This window comes from Balaenoptera physalus (assembly GCF_965194825.1).
Source record: "Balaenoptera physalus genome assembly, chromosome: 11".
Classification (NCBI taxonomy): Eukaryota; Metazoa; Chordata; class Mammalia; order Artiodactyla; family Balaenopteridae; genus Balaenoptera; species Balaenoptera physalus.
In genome coordinates this window covers 69,397,325-69,423,122 of record NC_138896.1, presented here as the reverse complement: position 1 = coordinate 69,423,122, position 25,798 = coordinate 69,397,325, and the positions used below count along the sequence as shown (strand labels likewise).

At 41.5% G+C, this 25,798-nt stretch overlaps 1 protein-coding gene across 1 annotated transcript in view; it reads right to left on the bottom strand.

The window, feature by feature from the left end:
- Positions 1-25,798, bottom strand: part of CCR3 (C-C motif chemokine receptor 3) — a 58,202-nt gene that overhangs the window by 27,693 nt on the left and 4,711 nt on the right. Inside the window, exon 2 of the mRNA XM_082413884.1 lies at positions 15,122-16,747. Within this exon, the coding sequence (XP_082270010.1) occupies positions 15,122-15,140 (19 nt within the window). The 5' untranslated portion in view covers positions 15,141-16,747. The remainder of the gene's footprint in view (positions 1-15,121; positions 16,748-25,798) is intronic.

The window sequence follows — 25,798 nt, the reverse complement described above, 5'->3', positions numbered from 1 at the left end:
AATCTTCAGATGGTTTAAAAACAAAAAAAAGAAAAAATGGGCAAAGACACGAACGGATATTTCACTGAAGAAGACATACAGATAGCAACTAAACACATGAAGACATGTTTAATATCATTAGCCGTTAGGAAAATGCAAATTAAAACTACCATGAGATGTTATTACACACCTTTCAGAATGGCTGAAATAAAAAGTAGTGACAAAACCAAATGCTGGAGAGGATAGGGAGAAACTGGATCACTCCTACATTGATGTTGGGGATATAAAATTATACAGCCACTCTGGAAAAGAGTATGGCAGTTTCTTATAAAACTAAAACATGTGCTTAGAATACAGTCCAATCACATTCTTGGGCAATTTATCTCAAAATAGAAAAATTTTTAAGATTTTAAAATTGAAATGTAGCATGCATATGTTAAAATGCCTAAAGTACAGTAATCTTAAGTTTTTGCATGTATATACACCCGTGTAACCACCAGTCAGGACATTGCCAGAACCCTAGACCATTCCTTAGTGCTTCTTCCCAGTCTGTATTCATAGAGTAATTGTTATTTTGTTTCTATCACTATAGATTAGTTTTGACCGTTCTTGAACTCAGTATAAATGGAGTTGTACAGTATGTAGTAGTAGTAGATTGTTCTTTTATATTGTTGTATAGTACTTTATTACATGAAGATACTATAATTTACCCATTTTATTGTTGATAAAAATTTGGGATTTTCAGTTTGAGACTGTTAATGAATAAAATTACTAGCTACATTTCTTGTGCATATCTTATGGGTTCACAAACACTTCTTTCTCTGGCGTATATACCTTGAGGTAGAATTTTGGGGTCATAGAGAAAGCATGTTTAGCTTTACATACCACTAAACAGTTTTCTAAGTGGTTGTACCAGTTTATGCTTCCACCAGCAATGTGTGAGAACTCAAGTTGATCCCCATTCTCATCAACCCTTGGTATTGTCTGTTGTTAGAGATTTTTCTTTTACACTTTAGCTTTAGCTCCTCTGGTGGGTATGTGCTGCTCTGTCATTGTGGTTTTAATTTGCATTTCTCAAATGATTAATGATATTGATCACCTTCTTGCGTATGTGTTGGTTATTTGGTTATCACTTTCTTTGAGGTGGCTAATCAGATCTTTTGCTGATCTAAAAATAATTAGGTTGTTTGTCATTTTCATACTGACTTGTAGGAGTTCGTAATCTATTCTGTATATGAGCTCTTTATCCAAGAGAGGTATCTCTGACCTATTTCTGGTTATAGGCACTTCTGCTTTTTTCTACCCAGCTCCTGCCTACCTCCTCCCAGTCATTCCCGATAGTGATTCTATTTGTAAACATCTCTAGGCTTAAGTTTCCAAATCCTGCTGGAGTCACCAACCATTCTCCAGTACCTCCATCAGTGTCTCAGACTCACACCAGCACACTGCCTGCCCCTGCCCAGATTCTGGGCCAGCCATAGGATACAAAATCACTGTCTCATTGGTCCCTTCACCTCTCACTTATTTCTCAGGAGCAGGAAGATTTCTTGTTCACTGAGGCAGGATGAAAAGGGGAAACGAATTTATTCAAGCAGATACATGATAACGTCACTCTGAATAAAAGATGTCAAACTATACTCTCGCCTGTGGTTACACACAGACAAAGGCACCAAACTTAATCAACAGGTCTTCATATCAGCTGCCTCTTTTTTTTTTTTTTTTTTTTTCATTTTTTTTTTTTTTTTTTTTAAAAATAGTTTTATTTATTTATGGCTGTGTTGGGTCTTCATTTCTGTGCGAGGGCTTTCTCTAGTTGCGGCGAGCGGGGGCCACTCTTAATTGCGGTGCGCGGGGCTCTCACTATCGCGGCCTCACTTGTTGCAGAGCACAGGCTCCAGACGCGCAGGCTCAGTAATTGTGGCTCACGGGCCCAGTTGCTCCGCAGCATGTGGGATCTTCCCAGGCCAGGGCTCGAACCTGTGTCCCCTGCATTGGCAGGCAGATTCTCAACCACTGCGCCACCAGGGAAGCCCTCAGCTGCCTCTTAACGCATGCAGCTCAGTGCTGGGCACTGTGGAAAACCCACAAAGAAGGACTGGACATGGGTCCAGCTGTTAAGAAGCTTACAATCGAGTTGGAGAGAAAAGACGTAATACAGGTTATGTGATATAATAAAATAGTGCATGTTAGATAGTACATAACTCTTCAGAATCAAAGAGTTTTAGAACTGGGCATGCAAGACCATAAGTGCTAATTCAGGCTGGCCCTGGACAGGAGTTTTTAGAGCACTTGCTTGAGATACTCTCTCCTTCCCCTTTTCAGCATGGGTGTGCAGGGAGGGGGTTTCTTGGACAGCTTTTTTGCACATAGGAGACATTCAACACATGTTGGCGGGTTTGATTGAGGCTTCGGTTGAAGAAACAGATAGCTACATGGCTCCCATCAGCCGAACGCCTACCAAGTACCAGGCACGTAGTAAATAACATTTAATTCTTGCCATAATTCTGAGAAGGCAGTATTATTGCTCCTATTTTACAGGTGGGGAAACCGAGGCTCAGGTATGTGGTAAAGAAAAAACATGGCATCTGGTGGAGCCATGATTCAAAGGAGGTCTGACATGCTGGGGTGCTTGTTGCTTGCTGTGAGACACTGCCATTGCTTGTTGCTTGGACAAAGGGAAGGGAACAGTGGGCCTGGCCACTCATGATGTCAGAGATTAAAGCCCAGGCCGTGGGGTACCAGGTCTCTGAGGCAGGGCCCAATAGAAGGGGCAGACCCTTCAAGGCAGGCCTAAGGCTGCCTGACTGGTGGTTTTGGATAGCAAGGCAGGAGCAAGAGGGAAGCAAATTAGATAAGAGAAAGTAACGCAGCCAGGCTGTCAGCCCCCCTCCCTGTAACTTTCCAAATTATAATGCTCGATCCCTCACGTGCCCAGTTTGGCTGGAAGTCCTTCTGTCTCGTGAAAGCCCCCTCTCCTCACCTCCACCTTGCCCGTTCAGGAGTGCCCTAGCCACGCCATATAGCATGGAGCCGTGGGGTGTGGAGCCATGGCTGCTGGGCTGCTGTAGACTGGCAGTGGCATGTGGCACGCGATCCTCCTTCCTCTCATCTCATTGTTCCGAAACAGGAGTTCAGACATCAGCCTTTTGAGCTGGAGACTGCCAACACCCATCCCCCAGAGAAGGGGGACAGCCTGGGAGGCCCTGCCTATCTGGACACTGCCCAGACCCAGGAGGAGTCTTCAGGGTCAGGGCCTGGAGGAAGCCTTTGCCAGGGCCCAAGGCCTCATTCCGGAGGACCGGGTCATGGCCCTTCAAACCTGGAGCCATGGTCCTTTCTGCTCAGTGCACAGCTCTGGGAGGGGCAGGCCACTGACCCTCTCTCTCCCTCGTGGGGTAATTTGTTTAGTGGTTGGACCCCAGTGGGCCCTACTGCCAGACCACCCTCCTTGAGCTTGTGGAAGAAGATCAGAGCTCTTTGTCCCTTCTCCCAGGAATCATCCTTCCCCAGCCCTCTGTTTAACTAAAGCCACTGAAAACTGAAAGCCCAGGGTGAGGAGGCTCAATTGACTTCAAGTTTACCCAACCTGTGGAGGCTCCAAAATGACTATCTTTGTAAAGACCTTTGTAGGGTCCCCTTTACAGCAGCATCGTTGTGGAACAGGCATGACTGGAAGCATCAGAAAGAGAAAAGGATGCTCAAGATGAGAATTAAAGATGAAAAAGGAGCACTGTCTGCACAGCAGTGAAGAGGGAGGGAGGGGGAGGCACCGGAGTAGAGTGGGGGCACATGGTGGTGGTGGGCGCTGCAGGAGGAAAAGCTGGCAGAGTTAAGCACACGACAGAGGCCAGGGGCCCCAGAAGATGCATCCCTTTGGGGATCCACCCCCTCCTTGTCTTCAGTGGCCTTGAGCAGGTCCGATCTGCAAGGGGTAAAAGGATAGAAGATTATCACATGAAAATTTGCACATGCCTTTCAGTGACAGGGAAACTGCCAGGGGGTGCCTGGCAGAGAGTAAACATCAAAAATGAAGGCCAATTTGCAGCAACATGGATGGACCTAGAGGTGATCATACTAAGTGAAGTAAGTCAGACACAGAAAGAGAAATATCATATGATATCACTTGTATGTGGAATCTAAAATATGATACAAATGAACTTACTTACAAAACAGAAACAGACTCGCAGACATATGAAACAAACTTATGGTTACCAAAGGGGAAGGGGGGGAAGGAGAAATTAGGAGTTTAGGATTAGCAGATATACACTACTATATATAAAATAGATAAACAATAAAGTCGTACTGTATAGCACAGGGAGCTGTATTCAGTATGCTGTAATAAACTGTAATGGAAAGGAATATGAAAAAGAATATATATATGCGTGTGTGTATATATATATATATATATATATATATATATATATATATATAACTGAGTTACTTTGCTCTACACCAGAAACTAATGTAACATTGTAAATCAACTATGCTTCAATTTAAAAAAAAAAAATGAAGGCCAGAAAACAGAAGAAAAAACCGCCAACCCCACCTCACTCCCCCCAAAAAACCCACAGAGGGAAAAGGAAGATAGTAACGAGACTAGAAAGTCCAGAAAAAGGGAAGTATGAACTGGGTACAAGATGCCTCACCCCTAGGCACAAACCCATGGTTTGAACTTCTGTTTGTGTGGCATGAAGCAGAGCCCACCCAAGATGGCCGTGGGGCAAGACCCGCACATCCCTCCAGGGAGAGAACTGGTCTAGTGGAGGTCTCGTAAGGTGGTGCATCGCAAATGTAAGGAATTCCCCTGCAAATAGGGAATTGAGCCCCAGCTAACTGTATGAAGGGCAGGCATTTAAGTAAAAACTAGTTTCTGCCCAAACCAAAGATTTGTGGACTCAGACACAAAACCTGTTATGTTATCAGATCGCTTTGCTCTTTCAGATTTAAGATTAAAGAGATGCAAACATCTGTCCTGTACATTCATGGCCTGTAGGTAGCAGTAATGTGCTGGTAAATGCTTAACAATCCACTAGGAAAAAAAAAACAAAAAAAGCCACTGACGTGTGTTTGCTGATTTCCAATTTCCCTGGTGTAAAGACTCTCTCGTGGCCGAGTTCAAGCTGCCGACCTAACGTCACTGAAGGTGGAGCTGGGTAGCCGGAGCCTACCACAGTGTTAAATAACCATAGTGTTGAGTTTACCTTTTGCACTAAATGCTTTGTGTGCATCATTATATTAATGTTCATAGATGAGAAAAGTGAGGCTCAGAAAAATAGTTAATTTACCCTGGGTTATTAGCTACTAATTCGTGGAAACAGGAGTTTAAAATAAATTAGAATTGGGACTTCCCTGGTGGTGCAGTGGTTAGGAATCCGCCTGCCAGTGCAGGGGACACAGGTTCGAGCCCTGGTTGGAGAACTAAGATCCCACATGCCGCAGAGCAACTTGAGCCCATGCACCACAACTATTGAGCCTGCGCTCTAGAACCTGCAAGCCACAACTACTGAAGCCCGTGCACCTAGAGCCCGTGCGCCGCAACGAAGAGTGGCCCCCGCTCGCCGCAGCTAGAGAAGGCCTGTGTGCAGCAATGAAGACCCAGTGCAGCCAAAAATAAATAAATAAATAATATTAATAATTAATTAATTAATTAATTAGAATTGGTCTGCCCTAGATCAGTAGTTCTCAAGATTTTCCTCGGGAACTTTTATCCTCTAAGGTATAATTGCGGACATCAAAGAACTTTTTGTTTTTGTGGATGACTAATATTTACTGCAGTAGAAATTAAAACTGACAAATTTTTAAAATTCAGTAATTCACTCAAAATAACTAATAAAAATGATACATATTATCAAAAATAATGCTTTCATAAAACAATTATATTTTCCAAAACGAAAACATTTTAGGGAGAAAAGTGGCTGAATCCCCACAGCTGCTTCTGCATCGTGTCTGCTGTGATGTGTTGCTTTGGTTGAAATCTATGAAGAAAAACCAGCCTCACATAGATACATAGTTGGAAAAAGGAAGACACTTGGGACCCCTTGAATGGGTTTTGGAAATCCCCAGGAGTCCTTGCCCCACATTTTGAGAACTGCTAGGCAGATAATAGTTGCACTTGGTACAAAAACCAAATGATACAAAATACCATATAGCGAAAAGTAAGACTGCCTCTTTCCCAGGCATACAGTTCTCTCACCAGATACCACAGGTATTAGCCTTTCACTGTACCTCCTTCCAGAGACATGGCACCTTCACAGCCAGCGCCTCCCCAGTTCCCCCGCCCGCGGCATCCTGCACGAGGCACACTGCCTTTGCCTGTTCACTCCAGCCTGGGGCTGTTTTGTACCAACACAGAAGGTTGCCCAGTATTCCCTGGGATCTTAACCAGTCCCCACAACACAGGGAACATTCTTGTAACCTGTATCTTCCACTACATGTGCAAATGTTTGAATGATAATTCCTCGAAGTAGAATTGGAACCGAAGCTGCACACATTTGGAGTTCTGATAGGGCCAAACGGCCCTCCGTGGAGGGGGACCGATTCCACTCCCACCGTCATCGGGTAGGCAGGACTTCCTCCGCAGCCTCACCAACTCAGCATGGGAGCCACATGTGAGGTCGGGGGTCTGCCTCCAGGACCCAGGCATCCCCAGTAAACTTCAGGGTGGGTCTCAGAGGCCACCGTCTATCTGGGCAGCCCAGTGAGTGAGGGCCCTCTGTACAGTAACCGATCAACCAGTCTATGCTGAATACATACATTCCGAGAGGTGCTGGGGTGTGCCAGGTTGTTTGTTCACCCATCTCCTACTGAAACAGTGTAGAAGCCCCTGTGTCCTTGCCTTTTGAAGCAAAATGCTGACTCGAGCATTTGGCACCAGCAAAAAAACGATTTTTTCTGATGTTTAAAGGTCGTGTTCTTGTAAGAATTAGAATTGTTAGTCATTTTAGATGATTAATGAGTATGTTTTAATTTGAAAACCGTTATGTAATTCAGTTTGTTTCTTTTATTGGATAAATTTAAACGTATTTCAAAGGGATGGATTAATGCAGACTTCTTCAAGGATAATGGTTTTTCTGTCAGCAGTAGTGTTAGGCTAATCTCACCATACAGAACATATATACTAGAATAAATTGTCCCTAATATTAGTTCTACAAATTCTTAAATTAAGATCTCTTTCTACTGTAATAGCACTATGCCTGGGGTTTTTGAAAGTTGAGTTAGATTTATCCAAACTAATAATAGTAATATTGAATAGATGGCTACAGTGTAAAAGTACTATTTTAAGTGCTTTACAAATATTAATGCATTAATGCCAACCAGAGCCTGATGAGTTAGGTAAGTATTATTATCCCCATTTTACATTTGAGGAAAGCGAGCCACAGAGAGTTTAAGAAACTGTCCCAAGATCACAGAGCTGGTAGAGAATGGGGCTGAGATGCAAAACTAGGCAGCCTGACTCAACAGCATGGAGTCCGGACCATGTTTCCATGCTGCTCCCAGAAGAACTCCATCACTGCAGATCACTGTGGCAAGGACCTCATTTCTCTGAGATTTCCTGTCTTCTTTTGTAAAATGACAAGGTCTGCTTTCCAGATCAGTAGGGTTCCTGACAGATCTGAATTTATAGAATCTTTAAAATCCTGGGACGTCTGCATAAAAATGACAGGTTGACCACACATATTCGATTTATACTCTCCACTAAAATGACAGTAATATATTTTATATACACTATATATAACATGACACATTGAACAGGAGATGAGATAATAGTGCCAGGGATAATGGACCTAATGGCACAGGGTGAGTAGGACCCAAATGCCTGCAGGAATGACACGGAGAGCGAGTTAAGCAGGGTCTTGAGAGACTCAGGACTCCAGAGGTGTCAGTGCAGCAGACAATGAGCTGATGTCTGTACAGACCATTTGGACTTCCTGGTTCCCCTACACCACCTCCGTAGTTTGAAGTCAGGTGACTACTCTCTTCCCGTTCCAACCCACCCTCATCTGCCTCTTCTGATGTTGCAGAAAATTGAAGACTAAATTTTCAAAAACAATGAACCAAAAGGTGTCAAAAGTGTGGACATCAAGTAAATCAGAGGCCTGGAGGAATTCAGCTAAAATTTCTATATAAGATTTCGGGACCATCAACCCCTTCCTTGGCAGTCAGCCGTATTACCACTCCCACCCCCATCAATGAGACAGTGAGGTTTGAGCGTGAGTGTTCTTTGGACAAACTGAATGGTTCTAAAGAAAAGACCTCTACCTATTGCATTTGGGAGTCCCCCTCCGAAAAGGACAGAGGAACCCTCTGGTAAATATGTCATCACTCTCTGCCCCCAGTGGACACATAACTCTTTACAATTGACTTTTTTTGTGTCTCACTTTTAAATACGAAAAGACAAACAAGGAAAACAGTCTCTAACATGAAAGAGAAAGACTACACAACACAAAACAAAATAAAAGCAAAAAACATACAAAGGGAACTCCAAGAAAATAGAGATAAATCAGGGAATAGAAGAAAACTTAAAGATATTATGTTTAATAATATTGAACATAAGTCAGAAATAAGATATTGTATCTCTAAAGCAAGAACAAGACTTTGTAACAGAAAAAGAGAAGACAAATAAGAGGGGAAGAAAAGTTCTTGGAAGTCAAAAATACTTGCACAGGAGCAGATGCTCTTGCTTGCCTGCCCAAAAACCATTCCTACCCCGACCATAACTTCTCTGCCTCCCATTACAGAGGCTGCTGGTGCCGGCAACTTGCTTTCCTGGCCTTCCTTGCACTAAGAAATGGGCATTTGGGGATTTCCCTGGTGGTGCAGTGGTTAGGAATCCGCCTGCCAATGCAGGGGACATGGGTTCGAGCCCTGGTCTGAGAAGATCCCACGTGCTGCGTAGCAGCTAAGCCCGTGCGCCACAACTACTGAGCCTGCGCTCTAGAGCCTGTGAGCCACAACTACTGAAGGCTGTGCGCCTAGAGCCCATGCTCCACAACAAGAGAAGCCACTGCAATGAGAGGCCCGTGCACCACAACGAAGTGTAGCCCCCGCTGTCCGCAACTAGAGAAAGCCCGCGTGTAGCAACAAAGACCCAACACAGCCAAAAATAAATTAGTTGATTTAAGGTCTTAATTAGTTTAGGTGGAGGAGACAGCCTTGTCAGGAAGTAGGAGATGATGCTGTTGGGGGTTCTCTGAGCACAAAATTGCCATAGGCTAGTCATTCAGCAAATCATTGTATTATGGGTCAAGCCCTGTTCTAGGTACTAGGGAGACAGGCATGAACAAAACAAATTCCTTGCCATTCTGCAGCTTATGTTCTAGGTAAAACAGGGACTTTAAAACGAAAACAAGAAAATACGAAATGTATCAAATAATGAGAAGTACCGTAGGGAAAAATAAAGCTGGGTCAGAGAGATAGGGTGAGTTAAAGAGGGTCAAGGGAGGAGTGGTCAGGGAAAATGGATTCTAAGTGGGGGTCCTTTGAAGCAGAGACTAGAAGGAAACCAGAGGGCAAACCATATGAATAAGGGAAGTAAGCTCCAGGCAGAGGAACAGCAAGTGTAATAACTCTTCGGTGAGAATGTGCTTGGCACCTTTGAAGAAAAGCAAAGGAGGCCAGAGGAGAGTAAAAGAGGGGAGATTAAGTCAAAGAAGTAACAGACGTAGAATCTGGCAGGCCATTGTGTGGACTTTGCCTTTTGCTTTGAACAGGCAAGAAGACTTGCTGGGTTTTGAGCAGAGTGACACGATCTTACTTATATTTTAAAAGGTAAGTCTGTTTGTTATATTGAGAATAGAATGAATGCGGTAAAGGTTGAAGCAGGGAGACATTTGGAAGGCCATTGAGTAATTTGAGAGATGATAATAGTTTGAACCAGGCTGGTTACAGAAAACATGGTGAGATGTGTTTGGGTTCTGTATATGTCTGAGAGTAAAGCCAAAACCATCAGCCAAATTTGCTGCTGATGGATTTGACGTTGTGTTTCAAGAGTGACTCCCAGGTTTTGGGCCTGAGCAACAGTAAGAACTGAGCTGCCATTTGCCTAAAATGAGGAAGAGTATGAAAAGAGGAGGTTTGGAAAGGAAACCAGTAGTCTGATTTCAAGCTGTTTTTCCTCTTGAACATGCGAAATGAGCAGCAGCTGGATATGCCAGTCTGGAGTTCAAAGAAAAGGTTGAGGATGAAGAGGTCAGTGTATAGAAGGGATTAAAAGCCATGACAAAGGATGAGGTCACCCAGGGAGTAGGTGGAGAACAGATCCAAGGACTGAGCCCCAGGGCATCCCAATATTTAGAAACTAGGAGGACAAGAAGAAACTAGCACAGGAGTCGAAGGAGAAGCAGCCAGGGAATCATGTCTTGGAAGCCAAGTGAAGGTGGGGCTGATCAAAAATGAAGCTGATTGAACAAGTAAGAAGATTGAAAATTGAACACCAGATTTAGCAAGAATGGAACTTGTCAGTGAGCTTGACAAGAGCCCAAGTGTCTTTAGGAACAAAGAGAGAAGGACAGGTTCAGCAAATGATGCTGTCAGCAATAGCAGCTAACCTAGACAACCAGTCATAGAAAGTGGGGTGCAACACTGAAAATGCTTCCTTGTCTAAGAGGCATGTGCAATTCTAACATTGCCTTTGGGGATATAGAAGCCAAATGTTGCACAGGGTCATTAAGAGGAAAATAAGAAGCTCTGGTTTTACCATTTAAGTTGAGTAGTAATTCTCTCTGAAGCTCTTATTTACTTGGAAACGTGGCTAAGGAAGCTAGAAAACCCATTTTCCTGTCCAAATGTCAGAGGTCTTTGAAAAGGCAGGCATAATAAAAAAAAAAATATGGAAGCCATAAGCACAAACTTTAGAATACAGATGCATCTGATGCAAATTCCAATATCACATACTAATTTTTGGTACCGAGTTACTAAACCTTTCTGAATCTGAGTGTTCTCATCTATAAAATAAGGCTGTTCATGCCGATCTCATGAGAGGATTTTATGAGCAATAAATTGGATGACCTAGAGAGACCTCTAGTACAGATTCATGCAAATTGATGATCAGTAAATAACTATGCATTATTATTATCATCGTAATTATTATTATTATTGTTATTGTTATATTAGGTCTGAGATAGAGGCCCCTTGCTTTGATGTGGAAAAAAATGAAGCATTTGTTGACATGAACCTACTTGGAGAAGGAGTTGGCTGTGCCTGCAGTTTCAATAAAATTCTTTGAAAGGCATTTCTCATGGCCCAGACCTTATAAGAAGCAGAGCAGGGCTCAAGGCCATATTTTCTTGATATATTCCGAAACAAACTTCTCTGACTTCTCTTAAGCTCTGCTCTTTAAACCAGATCATAGCATGTGTTGTTGAGGTTAAGAAAATACCACATCCCTGGGATGCTGAGGGCAGAAACCTTGAGCAGGAGAGAACACCTTGCTGCCTAAGGATGTTGCCAGGCCAAGAAGTACATCTTCGTGAGGCACTCAGTGGCCATAAACTCACCTTCAGTCTATGCTTTCCTCTCACCCTTATGTATTTTTACTTTAGAACACTGTGTACACATGGGTGTTGGTTCTATTCTCACTGGTTCACAATATAGAATGCAGATAGCAAATGCCTAAGAAATAATTTTGTGAAAGAACATTATGACTTTCTTTTTATTTTCACAGTAACTCAGACCAAACTGGAATTTCTATAGTAGAAAGTGTCACATTCCTCACACTTGAGTAAAATATTTAGAAATTTAGCAAATGGGTTCTATGTCCTAAAACAATGTTTACTTGTAGCTATTATTGACTTCATTTTTTAATTTAAATACATAATTTTGAGTCCTGGCTCTACGATTTGTTTTTTCTAACTGACTTGACTCTGCAGCTTTATAGTATTGAAACACTTGAGCCAAGAGGTTCACAGGGTAGTGTTGGTTTTGGATTTTGTTTTTGTATTACAGTTTGTGGTCATTTAATTTATCAACAAAGAAATTCAAACAAATGGATATTCCCAGAAGTCAAGTAATTTCCCCAGAGGGAAAATAAAATGCCATTAGTTCCTAAAGTTTAAAATCTCCTAACTCTCTTTAATAATAACGATGGAAATCCTATTTCTTCACATGTGACTCAAAGAAAGATTTGTTTGTACATCCTGAATGCGCAGCTGCTTTGTATGTTTCCTGACCTTCACTTACATGCGTTCTAGTCCCTATATGAGAGGTAAATAGATTCTAAAAATCGATTTAAAATGATTGCCTGAGTGACCTTTACCCTTATTAGCATCTGACTGTAATCTAAATGAAAGTACATTCTAATAGGGGCATTAGAAATCATTCAGGCTAACTCAAAAGGGTCATTTCTGGCAGAAATGACACAAGTTTATTATAATTAAAAATTAAGGGATATAATTAATTATAATTAAAAATTATGCTTAATAATTAAAATTAATTAAGCATCTCATAAACCTAACATACACATGAAGTTGCTTAATGGGTCAAGCTTAAAGGAACGGTACTATTGCTTGATGTCATTGCCTGACAGCATTACACTCCCCTCTCTTTGCTAACCTAACTTTGAACTAACAAGAGGAAGCCAATTACAAGGTTATCCCTTTTTCAGCATAGAGTTCCTCTACTGGGTGACTCTGCCTTGGAAGCTGGGCAGCCCTAGGAAAGATAGTGTTGTCTCCATAAAGTGGCTGAAATTTCAACGGCAAATGGTATTAGAATCATTTGAGAGGCCATACTTGAAATCCTTCGTATTTGATTTAGTGAAAAATTTTTATTATACTGTGTTGTCAAGCCTAATTTTAAAAAATGTGAATGGGAAATATTTTCTGAAATGAAAATGTAAACATTTTTTCTGTTTTTATAACTGGTTTTTGACTTAGTAAAGGGAAGATTTTAGAGAGTTTTGAGTGGAAAAAGTGACAGGATCTGACTTTTGGCTTAAAAGGATCACTCAGGATGCTATGTTTAGAATAGAATCAAGGGGCAAGGGGGACCAGTTAAGAGGTTACTGCAGTAATCCTAGTGAGAGACGGTGGAGCAGAGTGGAAGCGGTGGAGGTGGTGAGAAGTGTCAGATTCTGGATACATGTTAAGATAGAGCCAGGAGGATTGGATTGTGACAGGAAGGAGAATGAGAGGTGTCAAGGCTGACCCTAAGGTTTGGTGCTTAGGCACCAACTGGAGGAAAATATCTGCAAAACACATATCTGATAAAGGTCTTGTATGCAAACATATAAAGAATTCTTACAACTCATTAATAGGAGGACACATAACCCAATTTTTAAAAATAGCAAAAAAAAAAAAAATAGCAAAAGATTTGAATAAGCTGTCCACCAAAAAAGATATACAGGTAGCAAATGAGAATACAGGAAGATTCTCAGCATCATTAGCCGTCAGAGAAATGCACCTCAAAACCACAATGAGATACCACTTCACACTCACTAGGATACCTATAATCAGAGTCAGAAGATGATGTCAAGAAATTGGAACCCTCATACACTGCGGGTGGGAATGTAAAATGGCATAACCACTTTTAAAAACTCTTCAGTAGTTTCTTATAAAGTTAAATATACACTTGTCATATGATACAGCAGTTGCTCCTAAGAACTTATCCAACTGAAATTGAAACATGTTGTATACAAAGACTTGTATACAAATATTCATAGCAACTTTATTTATAATAACTCAAACTAGAAATAACTCAAGTGCCCGTGAACCAGAGAAGGGATAAACTGTGATACATCCATGAATAGAATACTACTCAGCAGTAAAAAAAAATATGAACTATATGCAAAGAATAATACATACAACAACTTGGATGCATCTCAAATGCAGTATGCTAAGTAAAAGAACCAGACTAGAAAAGCTACATACTGTTATGATTCCATTTCAGTGAAATTCTAAAGAAAAAAAAACCCCAAACTATTACAACAGCGAGCAGAACAATGTTTTCCAAAGGCTGCAGGTAGAAGGGAGGGAAACAGAAGGGGCACAGGGAGCTTTTGGGGTGATAGACGTATTCTATATCATGATTGTGGTGATGGAGACATAGCTGTATAGCTCTGTGAACATCTATTAAGTAAGTACATGAGGGTCTTCCCAGGTGATGCAGTGGTTAAGAATCCACCTGCCAATGCAGGGGACACGGGTTCGCGCCCTGGTCCGGGGAGATCCCACATGCCGCGGAGCAGCTAAGCCCGTGCGCCACAACTACTGAGCCTGCGCTCTAGAGCCCGCGAGCCACATCTACTGAGCCCAAGTACCACAACTACTGAAGCCCGCATGCCTAGAGCCCATGTTCCACAACAAGAGAAGCCACTGCAATGAGAAGCCCGTGCACCACAACGAAGAGTAACCCCCACTCGCTGCAACTAGAGAAAGCCTGCGCACAGCAACGAAGACCCAACGCAGCCAAAAGTAAATAAATAAATAAAATTTAACAAAATGGTCAGTCAACAAGCATTGTTACAGGCACACGTGGGGACAGCACACTTAGCACAGGATCCTGTATGCACATCCACTCATCCACTTGCCAGTGTGAGGCATTTCTGTTTCCTAGTGCACAGCACCCTCCTTTGAGCCCGCCTCCTTGGCACCTGTTGATGGACATGGAGGCAGTTTTCAGTTTGGGGCTGTTAAAGATACAGCTGCTATGAACATCTGTAACAGGTCTTTGTATAAACATAAGCTTTTTTTTCTCTTGGGTAAATACCTAGCGGTGAATGCCTGGACTTTATAGTAGATGCATATTTAACTTTCTTAAAAACTGCTCAACTATTTCCCAACGTGGCTGTACCATTTTATATCCCCATCAGCAGTGTGTGAGAGTTCCAGTTGCTCTACATCCTCACTAACATTTGGTATGGTTTTTAATTTTAGCCATTCAAAGGAATAGAGGTATCTCATTGCATTTTAATTTGTATTTCTTTAATGAATACTGATGTTATATGTTTCTCTTTCCTTTTTCTTTTAACCAGTTTGTTTCTTAATATATGAAGTTGGTGTCTGAAGGCAGCATATATCCAAATATCTTCATACTGACTTTGCAACTTTTCTGTAAGTCTGAAATTATTCTAAAATTAAAAGTTTATGTTTTAAAAAAGACTTAAATACTAAGAGAAAAAATACTTTATATTTACTCATGTAGTTACCATTTCCACTGCTGTTCATTTCTTTGTGCAGATCCACATTCCCTTCTCATATCATTTTCTTCCTGTATGAAGTTCTTCCTTTAATGTTTTTTTGTAGTACAGCTCTGCTGGTGATGAATTATTTCAGCTTTTGTTTGTCTGAAACCATCTTTATTTCACCCTGAGTTTTTGAATGATAATTTTTGGGGGTATAGAATTCTAGGTTGGCAGTCTTTTTTCAGTACTTTAAATGTGTTCTATTATTTCCTCACTTGATTTGTTTCTAATCAGGAATATATCATTATTTTTATGCTTTTTGCTTTCTTCATGTTACTTGTACTTGGGTTTCATGGAGTTTCTTAGATCTGTGGATTTATACTTTTCATCAAACATGGAAGTTTTTCAGCCATTATTTCTTCTAATTGCTTCTTCCCCCACTCCTCATTTTCAGGGACACTAATTATGTGTCTATTAGGCCATGTCTTAAAATCGTCCCACAGCTCATTGATGATTTTTTTTTAATTCTTTTTTCTCTGTTCCATTTTGGATACTCTCTACTGCTGTCATCAATTTCACTAATCATTTCTCCTGCAATGTCCCGTCTGCCATTAATCCTATTCAGTTGTATGACTTCTCCATTGCTGCATGACAAATTACTACAGATTTAACAGATTAAAACAACATACAGGCATACCTCATTTTACTGTGTTTCACTTTATTTACTTTTGCAAATAGTGCGTTTTTTACAAATTGAAGTTTGTGGCAAGCCTGTGTCAAGCAAGTCTGTTGCTGCCATTTTTCCAACAGCATTTGCTCCCTTTGTGTCTCTGTGTCATATTTTGGTAAGTCTCACAATATTTCAAACTTTTTCATATTATTATACTTGTTATGATGATCTGTGATCAGTGATCTTTGATGTTACTGTTGTAATTGTTTTGAAGTGCCATGAACCACAACCATGTAAGATGGCAAACTTAATCAATTGTTGAAATGACGACAAAGGATTTAGAATAGTCCATAAAGCTAGTTGGTAAAGCAGCAACAGGGTTTGAGAGGGTTGTCTCCAGTTTTGAAAGAAGTTCTACTGTGGGTAAAATGCTGTCAATCAGCATTGCGCGCTCCAGAGAAATTGTTCTTGAAAGGAAGAGTCTATTGATGCAGCAGACTTCAGTGCTGTCTTATTTTAAGAAGTTGCCACAGCCTCCCCAACCTTCAAGCGCCACTCGCTGATCAGTCAGTTGCCATCAGTGTGGCAATAGACCCTCCAGCAGCAAAAAGATTACAACTCACTGAAGGCTTAGATGATGGCTAACATTTTTTCTCTCTCTCTTTTTTTTTTTTTTTAATGGGGGTAGAGTTGTTTTACAGTGTTGTGTTAGTTTCTACTGTACAGCGAAGTAGAGTTCCCTGTGCTATAGAGCAGGTTTTCATTCGTTATCTATTTTACACATATTAGTTAGTGTATATATGTCAATCCCAATCTCCCAATTCATCCCACCCCCTCCCATCCCCCGTTGGTGTCCATACGTTTGTTCTCTCTGTCTGTGTCTCTATTTCTGCCTTGCAAACAGGTTCATCTGTACCATTTTTCTAGAATCCACATATATGCATTAATATACGATATTTGTTTTTCTCTTTCTGACTTAACTTCACTCTGTACAGTCTCTAGTTCCATCCTCATCTCTACAAATGACCCAACTGCATTCCTTTTAATGGCTGAGTAATATTCCATTGTATATATGTACCACATCTTCTTTATCTGTTCGTCTGTCGATGGGCATTCAGGTTGCTTCCATGTCCTGGCTATTGCAAATAGAGCTGCAATGAACATTGTGGTACATGACTCTTTTTGAATTATGGTTTTCTCAGGGTATATGCCCAGTAGTGGGATTGCTGGGTCGTATGGTAGTTCTATTTTTGGTTTTTTAAGGAACCTCCATACTGTTCTCCATAGTGGCTGTATCAATTTACATTCCCACCAACAGTGCAAGAGGGTTCCCTTTTCTCCACACCCTCTCCAGCATTTATTGTTTGCTGATTTTTTGATGATGCCCATTCTAACTGGTGTGAGGTGATACCTCATTGTAGTTTTGATTTGCATTTCTCTAATGATTAGTGATGTTGAGCATTCTTTCATTTGTTTGTTGGCTATCTGTATATCTTCGTTGGAGAAATGTCTATTTAGGTCTTCTGCCCATTTTTGGATTGGGTTGTTTGTTTTTCTGATATTGAGCTGCTTGTATATTTTGGAGATTAATCCTTTGTCAGTTGCTTCATTTGAAAATATTTTCTCCCATTCTAAGGGTCATCTTTTCATCTTGTTTATGGTTTCCTTTGCTGTGCAAAAGTTTTTAAGTTTAATTAGGTCCCATTTGTTTATTTTTGTTTTTATTTCCATTTCTCTAGGAGGTGGGTCAAAAAGCATCTTGCTGTGATTTATGTCATAGAGTGTTCTGCCTGTGTTTTCCTCTAGGAGTTTGATAGTGTCTGGCCTTACATTTAGGTCTTTAATCCATTTTGAGTTTTTTTTTGTGTATGGTGTTAGGGAGTGTTCTAATTTCATTCTTGCACATGTAGCTGTCCAGTTTTCCCAGCACCACTTATTGAAGAGGCCGTCTTTTCTCCATTGTATATTCTTGCCTCCTTTATCAAAAATATGGTGACCATGTGTACGTGGGTTTATCTCTGGGCTTTCTGTCCTGTTCCATTGATCTGTATTTCTGTTTTTGTGCCAGTACCAGATTGTCTTGATTACTGTAGCTTTGTAGTATAGTCAGAAGTCCGGGAGCCTGATTCCTCCAGCTCTGTTTTTCTTTCTCAAGATTGCTTTGGCTGTTGGGGGTCTTTTGTGTTTCCATACAAATTGTGCAATTTTTTGTTCTAGTTCTGTGAAAAATGCCATTGGTAGTTTGATACGGATTGCATTGAATCTGTAGATTGCTTTGGGTAGTATAGTCATTTTCACAATGTTGTTTCTTCCAATCCAAGAACATGGTATATCTTTCCATCTGTTTGTGTCATCTTTAATTTTTTTCATCAGTGTCTTATAGTTTTCTGCATACAGGTCTTTTGTCTCCTTAGGTAGGTTTATTCCTAGGTATTTTATTCTTTTTGTTGCAGTGGTAAATGGGAGTGTTTCCTTAATTTCTCTTTCAGATTTTTCATCATTAGTGTTTAGGAATGCAAGAGATTTCTGTGCATTAATTTTGTATCCTGCTACTTTACCAAATTCATTGATTAGCTCTAGTAGTTTTCTGGTAGCATCTTTAGGATTCTCTATGTATAGTATCATGTCATCTGCAAATAGTGACAGCTTTACTTCATTGTTTCCGATTTGGATTCCTTTTATTTCTTCTCTGATTGCTGTGGCTAAAACTTCCAAAATTGTGTTGAATAATGGTGGTGTGAATGGACAACGTTGTCTTGTTCCTGATCTTAGTGGAAATGATTTCAGTTTTTCACCACTGAAAACAATGTTGGCTGTTGGTTTGTCATATATGGCCTTTATTATGTTGAGGTAAGTTCCCTCTATGCCTACTTTCTGGAGGGTTTTTATTATAAATTGGTGTTGAATTTTGTCCAAAGCTTTCTCTGCATCTATGGAGATGATCATATGGTTTTTATTCTTCAATTTGTTAATATGGTGTATCACAATGATAGATTTGCCTATATTGAAGAATCCTTGCATTCCTGGGATAAACCCCACTTGATCATGGTGTATGATCCTTTTAGTGTGTTGTTGGATTCTGTTTGCTACTATTTTGTAGAGGATGTTTGCATCTATATTCATCAGTGATATTGGTCTGTAACTTTCTTTTTTTGTAGTGTCTTTGTCTGGTTTTGGTGTCAGGGTGATGGTGGCCTCATAGAATGATTTTGGGAATGTTCCTTGCTCTGCAATTTTTTTGGAAGAGTTTGAGAAGGATGGGTGTTAGCTCTTCTCTAAATGTTTGATAGAATTCACCTGTGAAGCCATCTGGTCCTGGACTTTTGTTTGTTGGAAAATTTTTAATCACAGTTTCAATTTCATTACTTGTGATTGGTCTGTTCATATTTTCTATTTCTTCCTGGTTCAGTCTTGGAAGGTTATACCTTTCTAAGAATTTGTCCATTTCTTCAAGGTTGTCCCTTTTATTGGTGTAGAGTTGCTTGTAGTAGTCTCTTAGGATGCTTTGTATTTCTGCGGTGTCTGTTGTAAGTTCTCCTTTTTCATTTCTAATTTTATTGATTTGCGTCCTCTCCCTTTTTTTCTTGATGAGTCTGGCTAAAGTTTTATCAATTTTCTTTTTCTTCTCAAAGAACCACTTTTTAGTTTTATTGATCTTTGCTATTGTATTCTTCATTTCTATTTCATTTATTTCTGCTCTGAGCTTTATGATTTCTTTCCTTCTACTGACTTTGGGTTTTTGTTGTTCTTCCTTATCTAGTGGCTCTAAATGCAAGGTTACATTGTTTATTTGAGATTTTTCTTGTTTCTTGAGGTGAAATTGAATTGCTATAAACTTCCCTGTTAGAACTGCTTTTGCTATGTCCCATAGGTTTCAGGTCATTGTGTCTTCATTGTCATTTGATGCTAGATATTTTTTTATTTCCTCTTTGATTTCTTCAGTGATCTCTTAGTTATTTAGCAGCACACTGTTTAACCTCTATGTATTTGTGTTTTTTACAGTTTTTTTCCAGAAATTGATTTCTAATCTCATAGAGTTGTGGTTGGAAAAGATGCTTGATATGATTTCAATTTTCTTAGCTTTTCCGAGGCTTGCTTTGTGACCCATGATTTGATCTGTCCTGGAGAATGTTCCATGTGCACTTGGGAAGAAAGTGTATTTTGCCACTTTCAGGTAGAATGTCCTATAAATATCAGTTAAATGTATCTGGTCTGTTGTGTCATTTAAAGCTTGTGTTTCCTTATTTATTTTGTGGCTGCATAATCTGTCCATTGGTGTATGTTGGGTTTTAAAGTCCCCCACTATTATTGTGTTACTGTCCATTTCCCGTTTATGGCTGTTAGCATTTGCCTTATGTATTTAGGTGCTTCTATGTTGGGTACATAAATATTTATAATTGTTACATCCTTCTTGGATTGATCCCTTGATCGTTATGTAGTGTCCTGTCTTATCTCTTGTAACAGCCTTTATTTTAAAGTATATTTTATCTGATACGAGTATTGCTACTCCAGCTTTCTTTTGATTTCCATTTGCATGGAATATCTTTTGGCATCCCCTCAGTTTCAGTCTGTATGTGTCCCTAGGTCTGAAGTGGGCCTCTTGTAGATAGCATATATATGGGTCTTGTTTTTGTATTAATTCAGCCAGTCTGTGTCTTTTGGTTGGAGCATTTAATCCATTTACATTTAAGGTGATTATCGATCTGTATGTTCCTGTTACCATTTTCTTAATTGTTTTGGTTTTGTTATTGTAGGTGTTTTCCGTCTCTTGTGTTTCCTGCCTAGAGAAGTTCCTTTAGCATTTGTTGTAAAGCTTGTTTGGAGGTGCTGAATTCTCTTAGCTTTTGCTTGTCTGTAAAGCTTTTGATTTCTCCATTGACTCTGAATGAGATTTTGGCTGGGTAGAGTAATCTTGGTTGTAGGTTTTTCCCTTTCATCACTTTAAATACATCCTGCCACTCCCTTCTGGCCTGCAGAGTTTCTGCCTAAAAGTCAGCTCATAACCTTATGGGGATTCTCTTGTATGTTATTTTTTGCTTTTGTCTTGCTGCTTTTAATATTTTTTTCTTTGAGTTTAATTTTTGTTAGTTTGATTATTATGTGTCTTGGTGTGTTTCACTTAGGGTTTATCCTGTATGGGACTCTCTGTGCTTCCTGGACTTGGGTGGCTATTTCCTTTCCCATGTTAGCGAAGTTTTCAAGTATAATCTCTTCAAATATTTTCTCAGACCCTTTCTTTTTTTCTTTTTCTTCTGGCACCCCTATTGTTCAAATATTGGTGTGTTTAGTGTTGTCCCAGAGGTCTCTGAGACTGTCTTCAATTCTTTTCATTCTTTTTTCTTTTTTCTGCTCCTCGGCAGTTATTTCCACCATTCTGTCTTCCAGCTCACTCACTCGTTCTTCTGCCTCAGTTTTTCTGCTATTGATTCCTTCTCGTGTATTTTTCATTTCAGTTATTGTATTGTTCATCTCTGTTCTTTAGTTCTTCTAGGTCCTTATTAAACATTTCTTGCATATTCTTGATCTCTGCTTCCATTCTGTTTTCAAGATCTTGGATCATCTTTACTATCTTTACTCTGAATTCTTTTTCAGGTAGGTTGCCTATTTCCTCTTCATTTATTTGGTCTTGTAGGTTTTTCCCTTGCTCCTTCATTTGTAACATATTTTTTTGTCATCTCATTTATTTTGATGGGTGGAGTGTGTTCCTCTCTTACTGTTTGTTTGGCCTGAGGCTTCTAGCACTGGAGTTTGTAGGCTGTTGGGTAGAGCTGGGTCTTGTTGCCAAGATGAGGACCTCTGGGAAACCTCACTGTGATTAATTTTCCCTGGGGTCTGAGGTTTCCTGTTAGTCCAGTGGTTAGGACTTGGTGCTCCCAGCACAGGAGCTTAAGCCTAACACCCGGCCTGTGAACCAAGATCCTGCAAGCTCTGTGGGGTGGGGGACAAAACAAAGGAGAAGAATAACAACAAAAAATATAAAATAAGATAAGATTAGAAAACCAGCAGATATGTTAGAAAAAATAAAAAAATAAACAACAACCAGAAAGTGAAACAGAACCACAATAGCAAAAAAGAAAAAAAAAAAAAGGCTGGAAAAGACCTTGGCTGTGGGGTGGAGCTTAGGCAAGGGTGGGGCTTAGGCAGAGGTGGAGTTTAGGCGGTAGCGGTGTCTAGGTTTAGGACCCACTGCCCCTAAAGGCCTTGGGGGGTTGGGGGGCGGGGCTTAGGCTCAGTGCAGCTGGAGGGGCCCCGGAGTACCTCCAGCCTTCGAGTGCAGATGATTAGGCCCAGGACCTCAGCAGGCTCACTGGGGCCCAAGTGGGCAGAGGAAGCACTAGCTGCGTTCCCCCCCGATCCTCTGATCCTGGAGGATCCCTCCCCGTTCACCTCTATTCCTCCCCACCCTCCCTCCCACACCGCTAGGACCCACGCAGCGGAGGGGACCTTGGAGGGTGGAGCACCAGGCCTGGTACCCCAGCAAGCTCCCTGGGACCTGAGTGGGCAAGGGAAATGCTAGCCATGGTCTAACCCAATCCTCTGATCCCAGAGGGTCCCCCCCATTTGCCTCTACTCTTCTTCCGCCGCCCCATCCCCCTAGGACCCACGCAGCTCGAGGGTGCCTCAGAGGGAAGAGGACCAGGCCCGGGAGCTCAGGAGGCTCACCAGGGCCCAAGTGGGTGGGGGAAATGCTACCTGCATTCCCCCCGCAATCCTCCAATCCCAGAGGGTCCCTCCCTCTTCGCCTTTACTCTTCCTCCCCCCCTCCCACGCCCCTGGGACCTACGTGGCCAGAGGGGGCCTCGGAGGGTGGAGAACCCTGTCCAGGACCCCTGCAGGCTTCCCAGGGCCTGAATGGGTGGGGGAGACGCTAGCCACGTTCCCCTCTGATCCTCCGAACCCCCGAGTGTCCCTCCAGGCGTGAGAACCCCTCTCCTCCCCCAGCCACCCCTCAGGGACTCTGGCCCTGTCTGGCCTCCACTTCTACACCCCCTTGCTCCACCCCCCACATCCTACCTGTTCACTCGGGGGTTCCTCCTGTCCCCTTGGGTGTTAAGGTCCCCCACCAGCGTCTGGTAGGTGCCTTAGTTATGAGGAGACACAAACTCCGCATCCTCCTACTCTGCCATCTTGACTCCGCACCTCACTGTGTGTTTTAAGTGTATTGCTAAAAACATATGTACAATGTTTGTGTGACAGTTAAGTACAAGTGATGAAATGCATAGCCTACAAAGTGTTTCCCCATTAATATATCTCTGAGCCTCTTCTTGATACCTGATTAGTTTTCCCCCAACGTGGAGAACTAGGCAGAAAAAAAAAAATAAAGAGGTCTAGCACTGAGAGACATAAATGGACCCAGAGCAGGCAACTGGGCCACTCTGACAACATTAGAAAAATATATTGATTATCAGTGCCATTTACAGAAAGATTTGCAATCAAAAGTGGAAAATGATGGGAGGAATTTTCACATGTTGAGGTGTGGGGAAATCATTCTGGCTTGTACATGATTGAATTTGAACTTTTTGCTAATCAGAACAGCCTGTTTATGACCTATTAAACTTGTGTTGTACATCTGCTTCAGCCATTAAAAAAATTACATTTAAAAAATCAAAACGAAATAACTGTCGTTCAGACATCCAAAATGGAACTAGGTGGCTGTTACGGATGTGGATTTAGACACGTTCCTACATTACTGAAAACTTGAGTTCTCTAAACTTTATCAGACTTAAGGACATCATCAGCCATTTTCAAAACGGTATATACTACCAGCTGCCAACTGCAACCTTACGGTCTCAATGTCTTCTTGTAGCTATGAAACCTTTCTCCTACTTTAAAAATAGTAATAGCAAATGAGACAGCTCAAGCTATAGCCTCCCAGCAAAAGTCTACTTGGTTACTAAATATGTGTAAAAAGAAAACACTCCAAAACTTATTTTTCTGGTTGCCATCTAGAATAGGAGGACTCTTTTCAAAAATACTGCAAAGGTGTATTTTAACCATTATCTTCATTGTAATACATCTAATAATTTTCAAATGTTTGTCCAGATGCTATGACAAAGCAATCAAAGAGAGAGGTAATATTTTCTTAATATAAAATATCGATGCTAAGCTTGGAACTCGAGATTATTTCCAACTCTGTGTCCATTCCCCAAATTAGGCTCCTCCTGAAGTACGCCCATTTCAGCAGGAAGTAACCAGAGCGGTCATCATCCCACCGCCTCAAAAAGTTGGGGAAAATTGAAACAGAAATGGAATTAAAACTGAGTTCCTCTGCCAAATTTATGATTAACCTCTCAATCTAAAACTTTATTCCCTTTCTTGTTCCACACCTATTTCTCCTCAAGATTGAGGAGTATCAAAGAAAAAGGGGGATTGAAACCATGTACAAGCGTCTGTGTCCTTGTCTTTTGAAGTAAAATGCTGACTCAAGAGCTAATGATTGGGAAATGTGACGATGTAGAAACAAAGAATAGCTGTTGGACTGGGGAACTGGTAACAATTTAGGCTATTTTTCTGCCACATAGCAGAATCACCAAACTCACAGTTCCCTGAAAGATACAAAAAAAGGCTTGACACACATTCCTAAGTTATTTTTACAGGAAGCAGACCCCCCCTAGTTGAAAACTGCAGACAAGAACAGACCCTAGACTCATTGAAACCAGAAGGTTGATGATGCTTGAAACTTCACCTTGTTGCCAACCAATCTGAGAATTGTCCACAAGTTGTTCATGCCCTGCTCCTTGAACACTATTAAAATCCTCACTATCCCCTCCAGGGGGTTCACACAGTTTTGAGGGCATTAGCCAGCTGTAGCCCCCTTTGTCTGGCAAAGCAATAAAAAGCTACTCTTCTCTACTTCACACAAAACTCTGTCCCCAAGTTTCTATTCAGCACTGGTGAACAGAGGCCGAGTTTCGACAACACTACCTCTGGTCCTCTGCCTGGTCCTCTGGTAGACTTCAACTCATTGTCTGCACTCTCACATTAACTGTCAGTGTCTCTGCAAAGCACTTGGGACCCCATCTACCCTCCTCTGTGCATCTCTTGAAGCCAAGCAGATTCCTGTCCCACTAGATTGTGATCTTCTAGACCAGAGTGCCTCACACTGTGATGTGCAAACAAATCCCGGCGTGGGGGGAGGGCTGATAAAAGTGCAGATTCTCTTTCAGTAGGCCTGTGCTGGGACATGAGAGTCTGCATTTCTGACAAGCACTCAGGTCTTACCATTACATTTTAAAGGGCAAGGGTCCAGCACCAATTCTCAAACTCCAGCACAAATACGAAGCACCTGGAGGGCTTGTTCATCTGAGTGCAACACCCCACCTCCCACCCCCACCCCCACCCCAAGACTTCCATCCTGCAGGTCTGAGGATGGCACCTGAGAATCTTTATTTCCACCAAGCTCCAAGGTGATGCTGCTGCTGCTGGCCCACAGACCTGACCTTGAGTTAACACTATTTCCAGGCCTTGCCTAACTCATCTTTGAGACCCCTTAACTGGCAGAGAAGGAGGGCATTTAATAGACATATGATAAATGAGATGGAAGGGAATGAATACCAGCATGCGCCAACCAGGTAATTAGAGCTTTTAAACAAGATTGAGGAGGTAGTGGGTATGTACATGTACATATAATGGTCTACAGGTTAGACTTGAGGTACAAAGGGTCATTATCAACCTCTTCATTCCTCCCTGCCTTCCCACCAGGCTCAGCCCACAATGAGCCAGTACCCAGTGCTTGCGGGTACTTGGTTCACGGAACTGCCATGGTCTAGCTAGCAGCCCTTGGCACCAGCTTTTGCAGGCTCAGTGGCCACACCCTGGGCTCTCTACCAGCAGGAACCACCCCCAGAGACCCGTGTATTTGAGCAGGTTGTGGGGGAGAGGAAAGAGTCTGGGAGGAGATAACTCGTTCCCCTTTGTTCTTTGCCTCTCAGATCCTGCCCCCCAGTGTCTGCTTCCTGCTAAGCAGTTCCCTGAGGCAGAAGAACTGCAGACAGGAGTTCTTCCCCGTGTCACCATTGCCCAGCCCTGCC